Source organism: Ornithorhynchus anatinus, chromosome 3, assembly GCF_004115215.2.
Source record: "Ornithorhynchus anatinus isolate Pmale09 chromosome 3, mOrnAna1.pri.v4, whole genome shotgun sequence".
NCBI lineage: Eukaryota > Metazoa > Chordata > Mammalia > Monotremata > Ornithorhynchidae > Ornithorhynchus > Ornithorhynchus anatinus.
This window is the reverse complement of record NC_041730.1, coordinates 21,855,800-21,872,058: the sequence shown is the minus strand read 5'-3', so window position 1 is coordinate 21,872,058 and position 16,259 is coordinate 21,855,800. Positions and strand designations below refer to the sequence as shown.

At 59.7% G+C, this 16,259-nt stretch overlaps 2 protein-coding genes across 7 annotated transcripts in view; one reads left to right on the top strand and one right to left on the bottom strand.

The window, feature by feature from the left end:
• Positions 1 to 828: 828 nt before the first annotated feature.
• F2 (coagulation factor II, thrombin) lies at positions 829 to 6,072 on the top strand. The gene is made up of 14 exons (XM_029059011.2): positions 829 to 936; positions 1,429 to 1,592; positions 1,714 to 1,738; positions 2,114 to 2,164; positions 2,331 to 2,436; positions 2,579 to 2,715; positions 2,919 to 3,221; positions 3,504 to 3,620; positions 3,763 to 3,889; positions 4,127 to 4,294; positions 4,431 to 4,604; positions 5,222 to 5,397; positions 5,637 to 5,707; positions 5,795 to 6,072. The coding sequence occupies exons 1-14, from the start codon at positions 858 to 860 to the stop codon at positions 5,936 to 5,938; spliced, it is 1,842 nt and encodes a 613-aa protein (XP_028914844.1). The 5' UTR covers positions 829 to 857; the 3' UTR covers positions 5,939 to 6,072.
• Positions 6,073 to 8,378: 2,306 nt separating this feature from the next.
• The window catches only part of CKAP5 (cytoskeleton associated protein 5), a 76,598-nt gene continuing 68,717 nt past the window's right edge, over positions 8,379 to 16,259 (bottom strand). For 5 of the 6 annotated variants that reach the window (XM_029059479.2, XM_039911419.1, XM_029059480.2 and 2 more), the window contains exons 36-45: positions 15,962 to 16,082; positions 14,987 to 15,166; positions 14,112 to 14,299; positions 12,855 to 12,930; positions 12,101 to 12,289; positions 11,871 to 12,008; positions 10,959 to 11,042; positions 10,705 to 10,864; positions 9,221 to 9,372; positions 8,839 to 9,084 (exon numbers count right to left, since the gene is read on the bottom strand). In XM_029059479.2, the coding sequence (XP_028915312.1) occupies positions 8,839 to 9,084; positions 9,221 to 9,372; positions 10,705 to 10,864; positions 10,959 to 11,042; positions 11,871 to 12,008; positions 12,101 to 12,289; positions 12,855 to 12,930; positions 14,112 to 14,299; positions 14,987 to 15,166; positions 15,962 to 16,082 (1,534 nt within the window). Of the gene's footprint in view, positions 9,085 to 9,220; positions 9,373 to 10,704; positions 10,865 to 10,958; positions 11,043 to 11,870; positions 12,009 to 12,100; positions 12,290 to 12,854; positions 12,931 to 14,111; positions 14,300 to 14,986; positions 15,167 to 15,961; positions 16,083 to 16,259 lie in introns of all 6 variants that reach the window. The other variant, XM_029059478.1, reaches the window with a different exon arrangement.

The following is a 16,259-nucleotide window of genomic DNA, read 5'->3' as shown; positions in this document are numbered from 1 at the left end:
GTTTTCTGTCCACCCCTCCACCGGCGTTCCTCCGTCTCGGGCCGGAGGGACGGGAGGGGAAGGCCCCGGCGGGGGCAGGAGACTGGGTCTGGGGCAGCTTCCCTCTGGACCCGCTCTCTGTCCCGCCGTCCCCGGGCCCTCCCTCCCCCGACCGTCCTCCGGGGCTAATATCGACCCTCCCGCCTCCGAGCGTGGCGAACGGGAAGCGCCAGGCCGGGCAGCGTGGCCGGCCGGGCCCGCGGCCGGCTCCGGCCCCCCGAGGGCCCCGGGCGTGCTGCGGGCGACCCGTCTCGGTCGGGGGCCCGGCGGGGGGGGGGCCTCGGGCGGGGACGGAAAGTCCCCCCCGCCCGGTCCCGGGGCGGATGAGGAGAAACTTCGTGGGAACCGGGTCGGGGGGGGGGGGGCTCTCCGGGCCGCCGGGGACGGAGAGGGGACCGGAGAGGGGGCAGGGGCTGTTTGGCCCGCTGTCGACTACCGGCGGGATGGCAGCGAGCCCTGCCCTCCGGAGGAGGGGGCCCCGAGCGGGCACCTCCAGCGAGGGGAAAGCGGCACGGCGGGCCCGCCGCGGCCGAGGCCTCGGCTCTCCTGCCGCCGGCCGCTTCCTTCCGCCGCCCGGGCTCCGGGGCCTCGACCTCTGGCCCCCGGGAAACGTGCCCCCGGCCACGGCCGCCCCCACCCCGACCCTCCGAGCGGGAGCAGGGAGTCAGAGGTGGGGGCGGACAGGAGCAATGGCCGTGCCTCCAGCCATGACCCGCCGACCTTTCGCCGGCGATTTCTTCACGCTCGTTCATGATTAACCCGGCGGGGCCAGGCCGGCCGCGGTGGGGCCACGGGCCCAGAGCCTCTCCGCGGACACCATGGCGTCCGGACGAGCCCTGGGGTGGCCCGGCGGCCTGGGGCTCTTTTTCCTGCTGTCCGTCTCCTACTGCCAGCAGGGTAAGGCCCGGCCTCTTCCGGGAGGGTGTCGGGAAAGAAGGCGGCCATCCCAGCCGGTAGCGGGGCTCGGGCCGGGGAGAGACACCTGGGGCCGTGGGGCGGGGAGGCGAAGGGTGGGGAAGGGGAGATTCCCGAGGCGTCGGGGGCGAGCGGGGGGTCCCGAGAGGGATAAGGGGGAGAAGGGCCGGGCCGGGGGCAGACCGCCGGAGGGGAAGAGGGCCGGACCGGGCTGCGCTCCGGAGGGCAACCGGCAGGAAGGGATCGGGGCCGACGTGAGCGTGGGACGAGGCCGGGAGAGGGAGGTCTCGCAGGGTCGAAGAACCTCGCCCGGACCCGGGACCCCGTGCCCGGCCTGGGCCGCCGGGATCCCCGGGTCGACGACGACGGCGGGATCGGCGGCGTAGCCGAGACGACGGAAGGGGGGGGGGGGGTCGGGCTCCCTGGAGGCGGGGGGCCGCGGGGTCTCACGGGGGGACTCCGGCCCCCTCGCAGTGTTCCTGGGCCAGCAGCAGGCCCTGTCCCTGCTCCGGCGCTCCCGCCGGAGCAACAAGGGCTATCTGGAGGAGCTGCGGAAAGGCAATCTAGAGCGGGAGTGCCTGGAGGAGCTCTGCAGCTACGAAGAGGCCTTCGAGGCTCTGGAGTCCCAGGACAAGACGGTGAGCCGAGGGGCTCCGGCCGGGGACTCCCGCCGGGGTGGAGTCCCGGGGAGGGGCCGGGAGGGTTTGGAGTCGTCGTCCCCCCACCCGGCCGGCCGCAGCATCGGCTCTTATCTTTCAGATCGAGTTCTGGGTCAAGTACAAAGGTGAGCGGCACCCGGCTGGGAGGAGGGGACTGGGAGCCCACTGGGCGGGGGGGAGGGGGGGGGGCGCTTAGCCCGGGGCCTCGGAGACCTCCCGGAAACCCGCCGGGCACCACGTCCCCGCCCGAATCCGAGCGACTCCAAGTCCAGCCTCGTGGCCGGTCCGGCCGGGGCGGGGGACGCTCCGGGGGGATTCCCTCCCTCCCGGCCCAGGGCGGGGCGGTCAGCCGAGGCGGCTGACCTCGAAGCCTCGGGGGCCGGGGGGCTGCCCTTGGGTCCCGAGACCTTCCGAGTCTCGCCACCCGTCCGCTGCCCCGCCGGGGCCTTCGGCTGCCCTTCGGGTCCCGGGGTAACGGGGACCGCCGGGGCCTTCCTCAGCTTGCACCGTCACGAAGAAACCCAGAGAGAGCCGGGACCTCTGCCTGAAAGGTGAGGCGGGGGACGGGAAGGGGACGTGGGAGAGGTCGGGGGCAGAGCTCGGGCCCCGGGGAGGGGCCGGGCCCAGGGAGAAGGGCGGTGGGGGTGGAGCCGGGTCCGGGGTGGGGGGGAGCCGGGAGGGGCCGGCCCCGGTGGCCCGGACCCGCGTCGTTTACAGGAGAGTGCGCCGAGGGCCCGGGCCTGAACTACCGCGGTCGAGCCAACGTCACCAAGTCGGGCATCGAGTGCCAGCTGTGGAGAAGCCGCTACCCTCACCTACACCGGTGAGCGCCGGCGCCCCGGCCCCCCGGCTCCCACCTCCTCCGACGTCCGCCGGGTCGGCGACGGCGGGATCCGCGGCGGAGACGGGCGGGGGAGCGGGGGCCCGGCCCGGTCCCCCCGACCCCGAGGCGTTTCTCGTTTCAGGATGAACGCCACCTCCCACCCCGGAGCCGATCTGCGAGAGAATTTCTGCCGGAACCCCGATAACAGCAGCGCCGGGCCTTGGTGCTTCACCACCGACCCCACCGTGCGGCGGGAGGAGTGCGTCGTTCCCCTCTGCGGTGAGTCCCGCGTCCGCACACGCGGTGGGGTGGGCGGGAGGGGAGGACGGGGGCTGGGGAGAGGGGGGGCGGACGAGGAGGGAAGGCGGGGAGGGAGCGGGGTGCCCGGCCCGGAGCCGAGGGGTCCCCGGCAGGGAGGCGAGGCCCGCCCGGCTTCCTCCGGCCCGTCCCTCCGTCCCCGCTGAGCGGCGTTCCCCATCCAGGTCGGACGGAGGAGCCGCCGACCCTCCGCCCCCGCGGCTCCAAGCCGGAGAGGCCGAAGGGGCCTTGCCTCCCCGAGGAGGGCCGACTCTACCGGGGCACCCAGGCCACCACCCTGTCCGGGGCCCCCTGCCTGCCCTGGGCCTCCGGGCCGCTCGAGGACCGACCCCGCCGTCGGGACTTCGACCCGGCCGTGCCCCTGGTGGAGAACCACTGTCGGAACCCCGACGGCGACAGCGAAGGCATCTGGTGCTACGTGGACGGACCCCCCGGGAGCTATGAGTACTGCCCGGCCGTCTACTGCGGTGAGCGGCGGGAGGCCGGCCCGCCCGGGGCGGGAGGCCTCTCCCTGGGGGCCGGGGGCCGGCCGCCGGTCCCGGTCGGCGCCGGTTTCTGCCCGACGACCCGCGGGTCGCCTTCCCGGGCTTTGGCACGTCGGGGCCCGCGTTTCCCGCGCGCGGACCCGGCCGGGTCTCCGGGCGAGACAAGGCCGAGCCCCGAACGCCTACGGGAGCTAACTAGGGGGAGGGCCGGGGGCCCTTCCCTCGGCGCCCCCCGACTCTCCCTCGCCCCCATCCTCCTTTCAGACAGGGCGATCGACGAGGAGAAGCCGAAGTCGCCGCCAGAGGCCATCGGGGGTCGTACGACCGCGGAGGACTACCAGACCTTCTTCAACGAGAAGACCTTCGGGAAGGGGGAGGCGGGTGAGGCGCGGTCCTCAGGAGGGCCGAGAGGCCGCGCCCATCGCGCCGAGCCGTTTGCCTCCCCTAGCGCCGGGCGGGCGAGGGGCCCAGGGGGCGTCCCGGCCCCCCGCCCGCTGACGGGGCGGCCCCTCTGGCTCCGCAGATTGCGGGCTGCGCCCCCTGTTTGAGAAGAAGTCTCGGTTGGATAAGAGCGAGGCGGAGCTGCTGGAGTCTTACATCAGCGGGCGCATCATCCTCGGGGACGACGCGGAGATCGGCAGCGCCCCTTGGTGACGTTGGGGCACCTCGGGGTCCCGGACCCTCCCGCCTGGGGTAGAAGCGGCGGAGGGTGGGAGTGGGAGCCGCCCCCTCCTCCCGTAGGGAGGGAGGGAGGGAGGCTGACCCCTCGCTGTCTGGAGCCGACTCGCTCCCGGGGGGGCCCGGGATCCGCTGAGCCCAAGGATCGCGAGGCTCGACCCGGGCCCGGACTCCTACCTGACCTGGCCCACCTCACCCGTCTCCCCCAGGCAGGTGATGATTTTCCGCAAGAGCCCCCAGGAGCTGCTGTGTGGAGCCAGTCTCCTCAGCGACCGCTGGATCCTCACCGCTGCCCACTGCCTCCTCTACCCTCCGTGGGACAAGAACTTCACGGTGGACGACTTGCTGGTGCGCATCGGCAAGTACCAGCGCACCAGGTGAGGGGCCGGGGCCGGAGACGGGAAGCCGGAAACCGGCGGGGCCGACCCACCCCGGGTGGGGGCCGCGGCGGCTCCGGGGCGGGTTCTCCCTCCGCCCCGCCCGCCCCCCACGACCTTCCGGCGTCCGGGGCAGGTACGAGCGGACCATGGAGAAGATCTCCGGCCTGGAGCTCATCATCATCCACCCGAAGTACAACTGGAAGGAAAATCTGGATAGAGACATCGCCCTACTCAAGCTGAAGAGGCCCGTTCCCTTGAGCGACTACATCCACCCCGTATGCCTGCCCACTAAGGACCTGGTGCAGAGGTGAGTGCCGAGAAGAGCCCGGCCTTCGACCGGGGAGGCGCGGGTGGGGTGAGATCGGCTCTGAGGACCCGGGTCGGGTCGGCTCAGTGGACTCGTCCAGTTAGGGGCCGCCCCGCTGCCCACCTCGGACGCCTCTCCTTTCCTCCCCGCTCACACCCGCGACCTCCGCTCCGGTCCAGGGAGCCGGTAGCGACGGGAGCCTCCCGCAAGTCGCGCTGGGGCTCCCCCGACCCGCTCGGTGTACCCCTCCTACCCCGGGGGGAGAACTGGGGGGCCGCTTGGGCCGAGCCCGACCGTGGCCCATCATCGTTGTCCAAGGCACTTATTAAGCACCTCCGAAGGGCAGAGCACCGTATCGGGTGCTTGGGGAAACGACGGAAGACACCCACGCTGGCCTGGAGGGGGTTTAGAGTCTAGCACGGTTGGGAACGGGTCACTGCGTGAGCTGACCCAAGCCACGCCCATTTCCCGGGAGCCATGCCAACATGTGGGCATCTGAGGAGGGAGAGCCCCACGGGGGAACCCCAAGACGAGGATGGATACAGAGGGAGCCCCAGAGGAGGAATCTACACGTCAGGGTGGAGGGAACTCACTGGTCGCCTGGCTCTCCTCCCTAGGTTGATGTTGTCTGGATACAAAGGACGAGTGACCGGCTGGGGCAACCTGAAAGAGACGTGGACTACCACCAGAAACCTCCCCTCCGTTCTGCAGGAGATCAACCTCCCCCTCGTGGAGCAAGACGTCTGCCGGGCCTCCACCCGCATCAAAGTCACCGACAACATGTTCTGCGCAGGCAAGGGCGGGGGGAGGTGGGGCAGCGGGGAGCGGACGGTCAACCGAGAGGGGAGGGTGGATTGACGGGCGGAGGCGGAGGGGCGAGGGATGGAGGAACGAGCAGGTGGAGACCAGTCCTTCCCCAGTCCCGGCCGCCGGCCTCCAGGCTCCGACCGGGTTTGTACTCGGGGCCGGGAGGAGCGGCAGGGGACTTGGAGGCCGACTCCGGGTTCCATTGGCACATCGGCCGCTCCCCAGGGTACAAGCCCGACGAGGAGAAGCGAGGCGATGCCTGTGAAGGAGACAGCGGGGGGCCCTTTGTCATGAAAGTAAGTGGATGCCCGGGGGGCCGGGGGGTCGGGCAGGGGCGGGGGGGGCCCACCTCTCTCCTCAACCGAACTGACCCCGTCCCCCAGAGCCCCTTCGACAACCGCTGGTACCAAATCGGGATCGTCTCCTGGGGCGAAGGCTGCGACCGGGATGGGAAGTACGGCTTCTATACCCACGTGTTCCGGCTGAAGAAGTGGTTGCAGAAAGCCATCGACCGATTTGGGGGCTAGGGGAGGCTGCCCACCCCCCCCCCCAGTGCGGGGAGCAGAGCCGTGCGGGCTCTCCGACCGCGAGAGACGGAGGGGATGTTGTCGCCGATCCCGTCTCCACGCTGTTTACCAATAAATGTCTCACTTAGTATGGCCGGAGCCTCCCGTTCTTTTCAGCCAGCTCCTCAACCCGTCCCCGGGAGGGCGGCGGCACTTCCCACGTCATCGAGGCAAGGGGTCAATAAATAGTAACTGTGGGATGTGTTTACCGTGTGCCAAGCACTGAGGTAATCAGACTAGACCGGTCCCTGTTCCAACTCAGACTCACAGTCTAAAGGGGAAAACACAGATCGTATCCCCATTTTGCAGATGAGGAGGAGGAGGAAACAGGTACAGAAGTTAATGGACTCGTCCAAGGTCAGCAAAGCAAGGAAGGGGCAGAGCTGGGCTTAGAACCCAGGTCTCCTGCCTCCCAAGCCCCCGGTCTTTCCCCCAGGCCACTTTGTTGGGTACATTTCCAGCAGACACACAGGTGAAAGGAGAGGCTTTCCCCTTATTTGCCCCTACAAAGTGGTTTGTGGCCTACGCTAGCTTTGTAGGTTAAGGATTCAAGACGGAAGGAAGGCCGGGGTGTAGCTTTTCAATGGATCGTTTTGTAGACTCCAAGATCGTCTCTAGCCGGTAAGCTTGTCATGAGCAGGGGATGTGTCCACCAATTGTCATACAGTGCTCTGCACACCCTGAGCCCTCAAAATACCACTGATTGTGTTTTCCGAGATAAAGTGGCTCATTTCCCAACCCAACAAAGAACTGAGAAAACTTCTCTCCTTGATTCATAAGCTAAAAAGTGTCATTTGTGACAATTTCGCACACTTAAAAAAAAAAAACCCCAACCCAACTTGCAGAAGCCTTCCTCTACGTGAAGCCTCGACGGTGAAGAGGTACCCGAAAGCAGAGAGCACGCTGCTTGAGAGTTCACTCTCAGATTTATGAGCTGCATTAAACCGTTATTCAACCACTTCTGCTGGGCCTCTGAGCTTCGGGAAATAAGATGAAGGTTCAAGATGAGAAGAGCATCGAGGAACGGAAGCAGGGACTTGGAGCGTTTTCCCCAGGGAGGGACCCGGAGAAAAGACCGAAGAAAGTGTGATCCTACCTTATCGAGCGGCATAAAGAGAATCAAGTTTAGGTGGTATGGAGGGAAAGAGACGGACAGGGAGGCGTACAAGAGTCGCTCCCTGAGGGGCAGGGGACAGAGAGGAAGATCTCGGTGCATCTGGTTGAGACGGAGACGGAGAGACAGCGTCAGACTCACAGCAGTTCCTTGGCTGCTGACTTCTTTCGCTCTCCCTGCCCGCCCCCGGGATAAGGACGGTACAAGCTCCTGCCAGTCCTGAAATCAGATCATCTAAATTGAGAGGCAAGAGATTGCAGGGATGAGCAGATACAACCAAAGACCAGGCGGGGGGATGGAGAAGGGAAACCAAGTTTAAGAAAATGGAATCAACGCCGCCGAATAGCGTTCTCGAAGAGGGACGATGTATTGCCGTCTCCTCCCCCTACTCTGGGTCTCAGCAGCCACGACTGGTTTTAATCGGTTAAGGGGAGCAGCTAAGTCCGCACCGTGGGCAGGGAAGGTGTCGCTCAAGGGGCTGTGGACAACACAATCCGAGAACTAAAGCTGGTTTCTAGATCTACCAGACCGGCCTGGAGGAGAAGCAGTAGCTGTCACCGCACTCTTTTCTCCAAGCGGCGGTCTTTTTCTACTGTTATAATAATGTTGGTATTTGTCAAGCGCTTCCTAGGTGCAGAGCACTGTTCTAAGCGCTGGGGTAGATACAGGGTCATCAGGTTGTCCCACGTGAGGCTCACTGTTAATCCCCATTTTACAGATGAGGGAATTGAGGCACAGAGAAGTTAAGTGACTTGCCCACGGTCACACGGCTGACAAGCGGCAGGGCCGGGAGAACCCGTCATCTGGGTGGTGGGTACCGACCTTCACCGAAGGACACAAGTGAACGCGGTCCACAGAGCGGGAGAGCATTGTCCGCCGGTAGCCGAGGTGGGGGAGGAGTTCGGATGGTTAAGAGTCGACAAGGCGGGAGTCAGGGGCGGGGAAGCGAAGGCTGGAGGGTCACGTCCAGGCCCAAGCTCAGGTGGGCCGGACTTCTAACGAGATCTCAGTCCTAAGGGAGAAGCAAATCCGACTGTTCTCAAAAGGGAGAACTCTCCTCCGGGGGAGGAGGCGACGACCAAGAGGTACCCGCTCAGGCGGATGCCAAGGAGCGGGAAGAGCCGGAGAGAGGGGGGCCTTGCCTTGCGGGAACTCTTCGGAGCCGGGGGCGAGACGGAAATCCCAGGGCGGCCGCCGGCGGGGCTCTCGGGCCGTCCGAGCGCGAGGCCGGCTCCGGGGCAGCCACGGCCAGAGCCGCCTCCGCCGGGGGGCCTCGGGGAAGACAGCTAGAGTTAATGCAAACTTTATTTACAAAAGACACTTAAATTAGTTAGATCATGCCATGCGTCCATACAGGGTAGACCGACCCTTCGGCTTACAGGGAGAAGAGCTCGGAGACTCAAAGAAAGACTACCAAAGAGTTTCTAATAGGCGAGAGCTAAGAAATGGTAAGACGACTTTACAGATAATAAAAGGAGGAGACCCTAGTCTGAGCAGAGAGGAGGGTGGCTGTTTACAGGTCTGTACACTAAGCTAATACACAGACAGTCTTCTAGAGGCAGGATGCTCACAGAGAGAAGCGGAATATGTACAAATACTTGGGCCACGATAACTCCATCCTCCCCCAAGATCCACGGTAATATACAGGAGACCAGTTTGTATACACTAGGCCTGGGCAAGGCCACTTGAAAACTACGAGGACTTCTAGTTGAGTAAACTCGAGTTGCAGAGGGACCCCGGGGGAGCCTCATTTGCGGCTGCTCTTTATTTTCTCCAGTCTTTTTTTCAAGTCATCAATGTTGGTGGCTGTGGAAGTGGAGGAGGAGGTGGGGCCGGAGGAGTGTGTCTGGTTGGAATCCAGGTCCAAGTGCTGGTTCTGCTCTCTGGACTCGCGGAGCTGAGAGAGCTTACTGTGGATCATGTCCGTGGAGGAGGCGACCGTGGGGACCGTCGGCTTGGAGAGCAGGGAGGTCAGGGGAGGCCTGTCGTCTTGCTGCAGGGGGAGAGGGAGAGAAACAGGGCCGATGGAAGCGGGACCAGGGAAGGCTCGGTGACCGACGTCCACCTCCAAGGAGGACGGCAGAGCTGGGCTCCGCCTGCCCCGCCTCCCCCTTGGGAGGGAAGGTTACCTTGGCGTTATCCAGCCCACAGCGCTGCCGGAGGATTTTTAGCCTCTCCAGGTAGACGGACGGTCCTAACTCCTCTCCGTTCGCGTTGCCTGCTGAGGACACTGTGCTTGTCGGAGTGGGGACGCACGGCACCTCCGTTGGAGGGGAGATCCCTGGAATAAGAAACGGAATCACAACGATGGGGACGCAGGCTTCTCGGTCAGCTCGTCACACACACACACACACACACACACACACCCAAAACCCTCCTAAAATCACATCTCCAGGAGGCCTTCCCTAGGGATTTCGTTCCTCCGATCCACCCGCCCCTCGCCATTGACGAGGCACTCCGCCGCGGGGCTGGGGAGAGTGTCAGGGGACCCGGCCTTTAGGTCCAATCAGTTGTATTTATTGAGCACTCACTATGTACAGAGCATTGTCCTAAGCGCTTGGGAGAATACGACAGAATTAGCAGACACGTTTCCTGCCCAAAATGAGCTCACAACCTAGAAGACAGATGGTAATATACATAATTTATGATGTGCAATTTAAAGATAGCTACAAAAGCGCCGTGGGGTTGGGAGACGGGGCAACTATCACCTGTCCAAAGGTCACAGATCCCAGTGCGTAGATGACGCAGAAGGGAGAGCGAGCCGGAGGAAAGAGGGCTTAATCGGAGAAGGCCCCTCGGAGAAGACGTGGCCTTAATAATGCTTTGAAGGTGGAGAGCGTGGTGGTCTGGCGGATGCGGAGGGGGAGGGAGTTGCAGGATGGGGGGAGATGTGGGAAAGGGGTCGACGGAGAGACAGCCGAGATCGGGGCACAGTAAGCTGGTGCTAGAGGAGCGGGGTGTGCGGGCTGGGCTGTGGTAGGAGATTAGTGAGGTACGGTACGGTGAGGCAAACTGACTGATTGTTTTAAAGTCAATGGTAAGGAGTGTCTGTTTTGATGCGGAGATGGACGGGCAGCCACTGGAGCTTCTTGAGGAGCGGGAAGACGTAGACGGAACCTTTTCGTCGATGAACGATCCGTGCAGCAGAGTGAAGTCTTTATACTCCACTATTTCCCCTAACGATAATTTATTTTCGTGTCTGCCTTCCCATTCGGGCTGTAAACTCTCTGTGGGCGGGGACTGCATCGACCAACTCGACTACACTGTCCTTTCCCGAGTACTGAGTACACTGCCGTGTATACAGTAAGCGCTCAACAGATATTAGCGCTGGATAGAACCTTTCCGTTGGACATTTTCCTGGGCTGAAAACCGCTGATTGCTTTTTCTTTCTTCTTGCCCCCAGACTCTCTGGGACCTGCCTCTCGACCTCGTTCGCGGGGGGTGGCCCCTACCCTACAATTACCACCGGGCAGCCCGACTGGCCATACCCACTGACTTGCCAGGGCATGCCAATCGGCGGGGATTCAACCAAGATAGAAATGCCAGGAATGCCACGTTACCGCGTATTTCCTCCACGTACGGGGAGCTCCTGGGATTCCCGGAGGAAGCTAACCTGTAGAAGTGGCGATACGTCCTTTGCCCTCTCTCTCCATCTCGATGAGCCGGAGCCCTCGCTCTACGTAGCTCTGGAAGAACTGGGAGGAGTTTTTCAAGAAGGGCTCGATGTCTGCGTCGGAGTATTTCTTCTTATACTCATACAGCTCCGCTAGGCCCTGAGAGAGGAAACGACGACCCTGCTGTCAGCGGCCACATCCGACCCCTTTTCTTGACGTGAACCCTCACCTGCTTTAATAACCGCTCTCTCACCTCTTTAGTGTTCTCTTTGGAACCGATCTTCTTAAAGATTTCCGCTAATAAGTCGTTCACTTTGGCTTTGGAAGACTTTTCATCCTGCAAGGTGAACCGACGCTAGGTCAGGTGGTCGAAAGATGGGTTCCCAGCCTGCAGTCCAGTGCCAGCTCCCTGAGGTCATTGATGACACAGCCGGGCCCACCACGGGGCCCTTCTGAGCCTGTCCCACACTGGGACCACCCCACAAGGGAGTTCAAGCAAGTTCTAGGTGAGACCCCACTCGGCTTGCCCCACCCGTGTACCAATCCGGATTACGACTGCTTTGAAAGTTTTCATCCTTAGCGACAGGGACAACCTACGAAGTCTGGCCAGACCCCACCCATTATGTAGCCATCCTTGACTACGATTCGGAAAAGCTGGAAACCCATCGTTAAAATTCCAGGGGAAGAAAGACTTAATCGTCTCGAGACTGGGTACGACACACTGGAGAGGAAGCAGCTTTAAATAGTTCCTGACAGTTGCCCCCCGAAACAGGAGTGCCGGGAATCCCATCCTTAGGCTGCTGATGTTGCGGGGGCTGACCTCCGCCTCCCCCAGAGTTTGCCTGGCTCAGAAATGGGACCGAGAGAGAGGAGGGATGGCCGCTGCACCGCCCTCTGTGACACCCCCAACTCCGTGACGAACAAACACCCGGGAAGCCACGGATCTATCGCCATCCCAGGACGGGTGTTCCACGGATCACGGATCTTTGGGGGCAGAGGGACGGGGACCCTACGACGCCCCACCCTCGAGCTCCGAATTCAGGCTGAAATGGACAGCCTCTAACACAGGGGCTGGTTTTAGCTCAATTTCCCCTTGCGCTTCCCTGGGTAGAATCACTTAGAGGCAATTTCCTCCTCCTGCTATTTTTGATGCTAGATTACTCACTACGCGAGAAGCTCCCTTCTCGGTCTCCTTATCAGACTTGCTTCCAGTCTGGTCCATACTGTGCTTCATCAACCTGCAGAGATGCGCCTCCAGTTCAGACTCATTTTTGTTGTCTATCATTGTGAGGTGATCCAGAATCTGAGGGAGACAGATAAGGTCACCGAAGATAGAAACGCCCTTCTGGGCTTCTCTGGTAAGGACACGTGCTTTCGCTCGTCCTTCCGGCTCACCTTGGGCCCCTTGAGCTTGCACAGGGTGTGCAGCAGGGTTTTTAGGGTTCTTATTGGGAATTCGCTTTTGCACTGCTTCAGCTTCTCCTTGGGGAAAACCTTCATGAAAATGTGGATGTCCAACAGGATCCGATCCAGATTGATACTGTTGATCGTTTCAGGGAGTAGCCGCACCATTCTCCAGAGGCACTGTTGAAAAAGAGCCACGCTCTTGTTGAGTATGAGAGACAGACAGCGAGACAGAGACACAGAGATGGGCACGTTTTCCACCACCACCTCAATTCCTGGACCAGTGCCTGAAATTCTGTTGGAACTGCGCACGGTTACTCTGCCACCCACCACCATTCTGATTTTGGGTCGAAGAAATGCGCAGCGCTCAATAAATACCATTGATAGATTAAGATAGCTTAAGCTCCCTGTGGCTAGAAAGCTCCTCAGGCTAAAGTCATCCGTGTCCAAGAGCTAGGACACCTAAGGATTTGGAAGGAGGGGAAGAGAGAGGAGGTGCACATCTAGGAAGACACTCTTTCCCTTCTCTGCGTGGGAGATGAGTTTATATCAAGGGGAGAGGAATGACTGAGAAGTGGGAAGAAGAGAAGGGATGAGAAGGCGGTTAGTTGATGGTCTTTCGCTTCCCCCTCCCTCCCCCGACCGGTTCCGGTTAGTTTTCCGGCCCCCGGCGTCTTTGTACGGTTGGCGGAAGCGACGACACTTTGGAAATAGGAGAAAAAGCGCTGCCCCAGTCGAAACTAACCTTCATGACGAGCTCTGAGAATTTGGGAGAACTGGCTGTTGCTAGTAAGCTGTCCTGGAGCAGAACAAGCAGGGCACTGGAAAAAAAAATCGCAAGGTTAAGAGTCAGTCCAAACCTCGGCTCCAATTCAAACCACAGCAGATTCAGAAGAGCAGCTACAGCCTGCTGGGCCACTGGCATTCATCTTCTTTCTCTGCCCATCTAAACCCACTATGTTCTACTGAGCTCCGAGGATCTCTGGCCAAGTTTGGTCAGACCACTAACACAGGAAATGAGCAGATTTTAAAAAAGCTGTCAGTGAAGGCCAAACGAGTCCCACTTTTGCACACGTTTCAAAACCGAAAAGCTCTGGGCCTCCAAACTCTGAGAAGCCTTGGAAGCGGGATGGGACAGTGGAATGGCTTGGCACGTCATCGTTATTTGCGCCGTCACAGGGAGCCGGTCGGTTCCCTGAATGAAGATGTCGCCGTCCACCTTGGGGTCCTGCTAGAAGAGAAACCTTCCCTGGGGTGGCCAGGTCATTAACGGGCTAAGCTTTCTAGCAGTTTCAGTCGCTCCTCTGTGGCTCTAGCACACAGAAGAAAATGGGAGACAGATATGGTCACGGAAGATAGAAACGCCCTTTCTGGGCTTCTCTCAGGAAGGACACGTGCTTTCGCTCGTCCTTCCGGCTCACCTTAGGCCCCCTGAGCTTGCACAGGGTGTGCAGGAGCGTTTTTAGGATTCTTACTGGAAATTCGCTTTTGCACTGCTGCAGCTTCTCCTTGGGGAAAACCTTCATGGAAATGTGGATGTCCAACAGGATCATCCCTCATTCATTAAATTCAACACTGTATCCGACCTGAATCCCAGCTCTGCCACTTGTCAGCTGTGTGACTGTGGGCCAGTCACTTCACTTCTCTGTGCCTCAGTTACCTCATCTGTAAAATGGGGATTAAGACCGTGAGCCCCACGTGGGACAACCTGATTCCCCTGTGTCTACCCCAGCGCTCAGAAAAGTGCACATAGTAAGCACTTAACAAATACCAACATTATTATTATTATTATTATTGTTACCCTGGCGCTCAGCTCACTGCCTGGCACAAAGCAAGTGCTTAACAAACACCATTATTATTAAAGATGACCATCATTATTGACCCCCCTGGGACAACGAGAATTTCTCCTTCACGAGCTGACACCTCCCAGGGGGTAAGGGCTCCTGGGGGAGAAGAAAGCCCTCACCAGGCAACCCGAGTCTCCTGGCCGAGGCGTACCCACCTCAGGATGTTGGTCTGGTCAGACTTCTCCAGGACCTTGACCACTAAGAGGTTAACCGACCGGATTACTTGCTGCCCTTCTTCTAGGTCTTCGATGCGCGAGTCCAGCATCAGAGTAATGAGGCCGTGCATCAGGTCTTTCAGCACGCCAGTGGAGGCTTCCCGGGCCAGGCTCTCGATCTGAAAAAGCTGTCCATTCCCCACGGGGTTAGAGAAGTTGCAAATTGGACGGGAGGAGATGGGGGTAGTGAAGGAGACGCTACCTCGGCACACCTAGCCAGGCAATAATAGGGCTGCTCTGTGAAGACAGACTGAAGTAGCCTCAGGATGTGGCAGACCTTGAGTCCCCCTCTCCCCCCGACGAGGCCGAGAGACCCTCCCGCCTGTAGACTGTGGATTCTTTCCCGGCACTTACTGTCAGGGCCCACAGTAAGCACTTACTACTATAATTACCGTGCTTGGGGAAAAATAAGAGCTAAAGATCTTGCTTAGGGTGACACTTGAAGCCTTTGAAGGAGGTGAGATTAAAGATAAACCAAGGGAAAGACTTTTTTCTACAGCACACAGAATTGGTTACTACAGGAAACGTGGAGGCGGACGATATTGAGAGGTGCAAGTTCCGGTATGTACAAGTATGTACATTCTGGTACGTACTGGTATATTATGTACCAGTTCCGGGACGAAATAAAAGGGTTACATTAAAAAGGGGGAAATGAGGTACGTTAGAAGGGGCAGGGAAGATTTCGATCACTGACTGTTGGGAGGTACGTCCATTCCTGACCAAGAGGATGGGTAATAACGGTCCAGCGGGGAGACCCAACGGCTGACGAGGCGGACCGGGAGGCCGACCGAATCTGGCCTTTCCTAGACGCTTACCGAGATCATGTTTCCGATGATACAGCTGTACAATTTAATGATTTCATCCTTCTCCAATTTCTCATCCGCCATGTGTGTGTTGTAGATAAGTCGGAGCTGCATGAAGGTTGCGATCAGAAACTGGTCGATGTGGCCAGACATCGCTTCCGCTTTGTCTTCCTGTCTCAGGACTTCATCGATCTGAACAACAACAACAAAAACCCCAAGCTATTTTAAAAAGGATGGTCTTCTAGCCTTGCTCATCTAGCACAGTCCTTCCCTAGCCAAAGAGTGTGACCTTGTGGAAAGAGCTTGGGCCTGGGAGTCGGGGCATCTGGATTCTAATTCCAGCTGTCACTTGCCTGTTGGGTGACCATGGGCAAGTTACTCAGCTACGCCGTGACTCAGTTTCCTCACCTGAAAATGAGGATTCAATACCTGATCCCTCATAACTTGTGGACCCCTATGGGATAGGGACTGTGTCCGACCTGATTCTCTTGTACCTACTCCAGTGCTTCAGGACAGTGCTTGCCACAAAGTAAGCACTCAGATACAATTATTATTATTATAATATTATTATGTTGCCTATTACTAGGCAATTCCAAATACCTCACTGAAGGCCAATGGTTCAAACTAACAGTAAAATCCTCGGACTTGATCTTCAGAACCCAAAGATTCTTGACTCACGGAAGGCTGGGGTCTTTTTTCTACACTACTTTTCGATCATCCCCTGGGTACACAGAGGCCTGACCAGATTGCTGACCAACCTGTCCGGATCAGGTGAAAGACAATCCCACGGAAACTTTCCACTGTCAAACTCAAATAACAGTGATCGATTTCATCCCCAGAAAAAGGTGAAACACGGAAGGAGAGCTAGTCAAACCTGAGCCCCCGGAGGCAAGTGACAACTCAGAAGCAGAGGTCTCCTATGCAGCTGATACTGCGTATCACTTGTGCCGTTTGTTACAGCCAGTGTTTGTATTTCATCGTACTTACCTGTGCCAGAGCCTGAATGCTAGCGCTGATGTCTCCACTGGCTACTTGGGAGATGACAAAATTGATTGTGGATGCTGTATTACTGTGCATGTCATCGAAATGAGGGGAGACGGCTCGGATTCTAGGCGGTGGGGAAAGGGAAAAATCATCAGGCTCTGATGTTCAATGTGCGGTGAGCTCAAGTACATTCTGCTCCCCAGTGTAACATTTTTTTTTTTTTGAACTCTGCCTTACACTAACAGGAACATTATCATGAGAGCTAACTGTGAACATTTCCAATGCGTCGGTCTTATTGCTG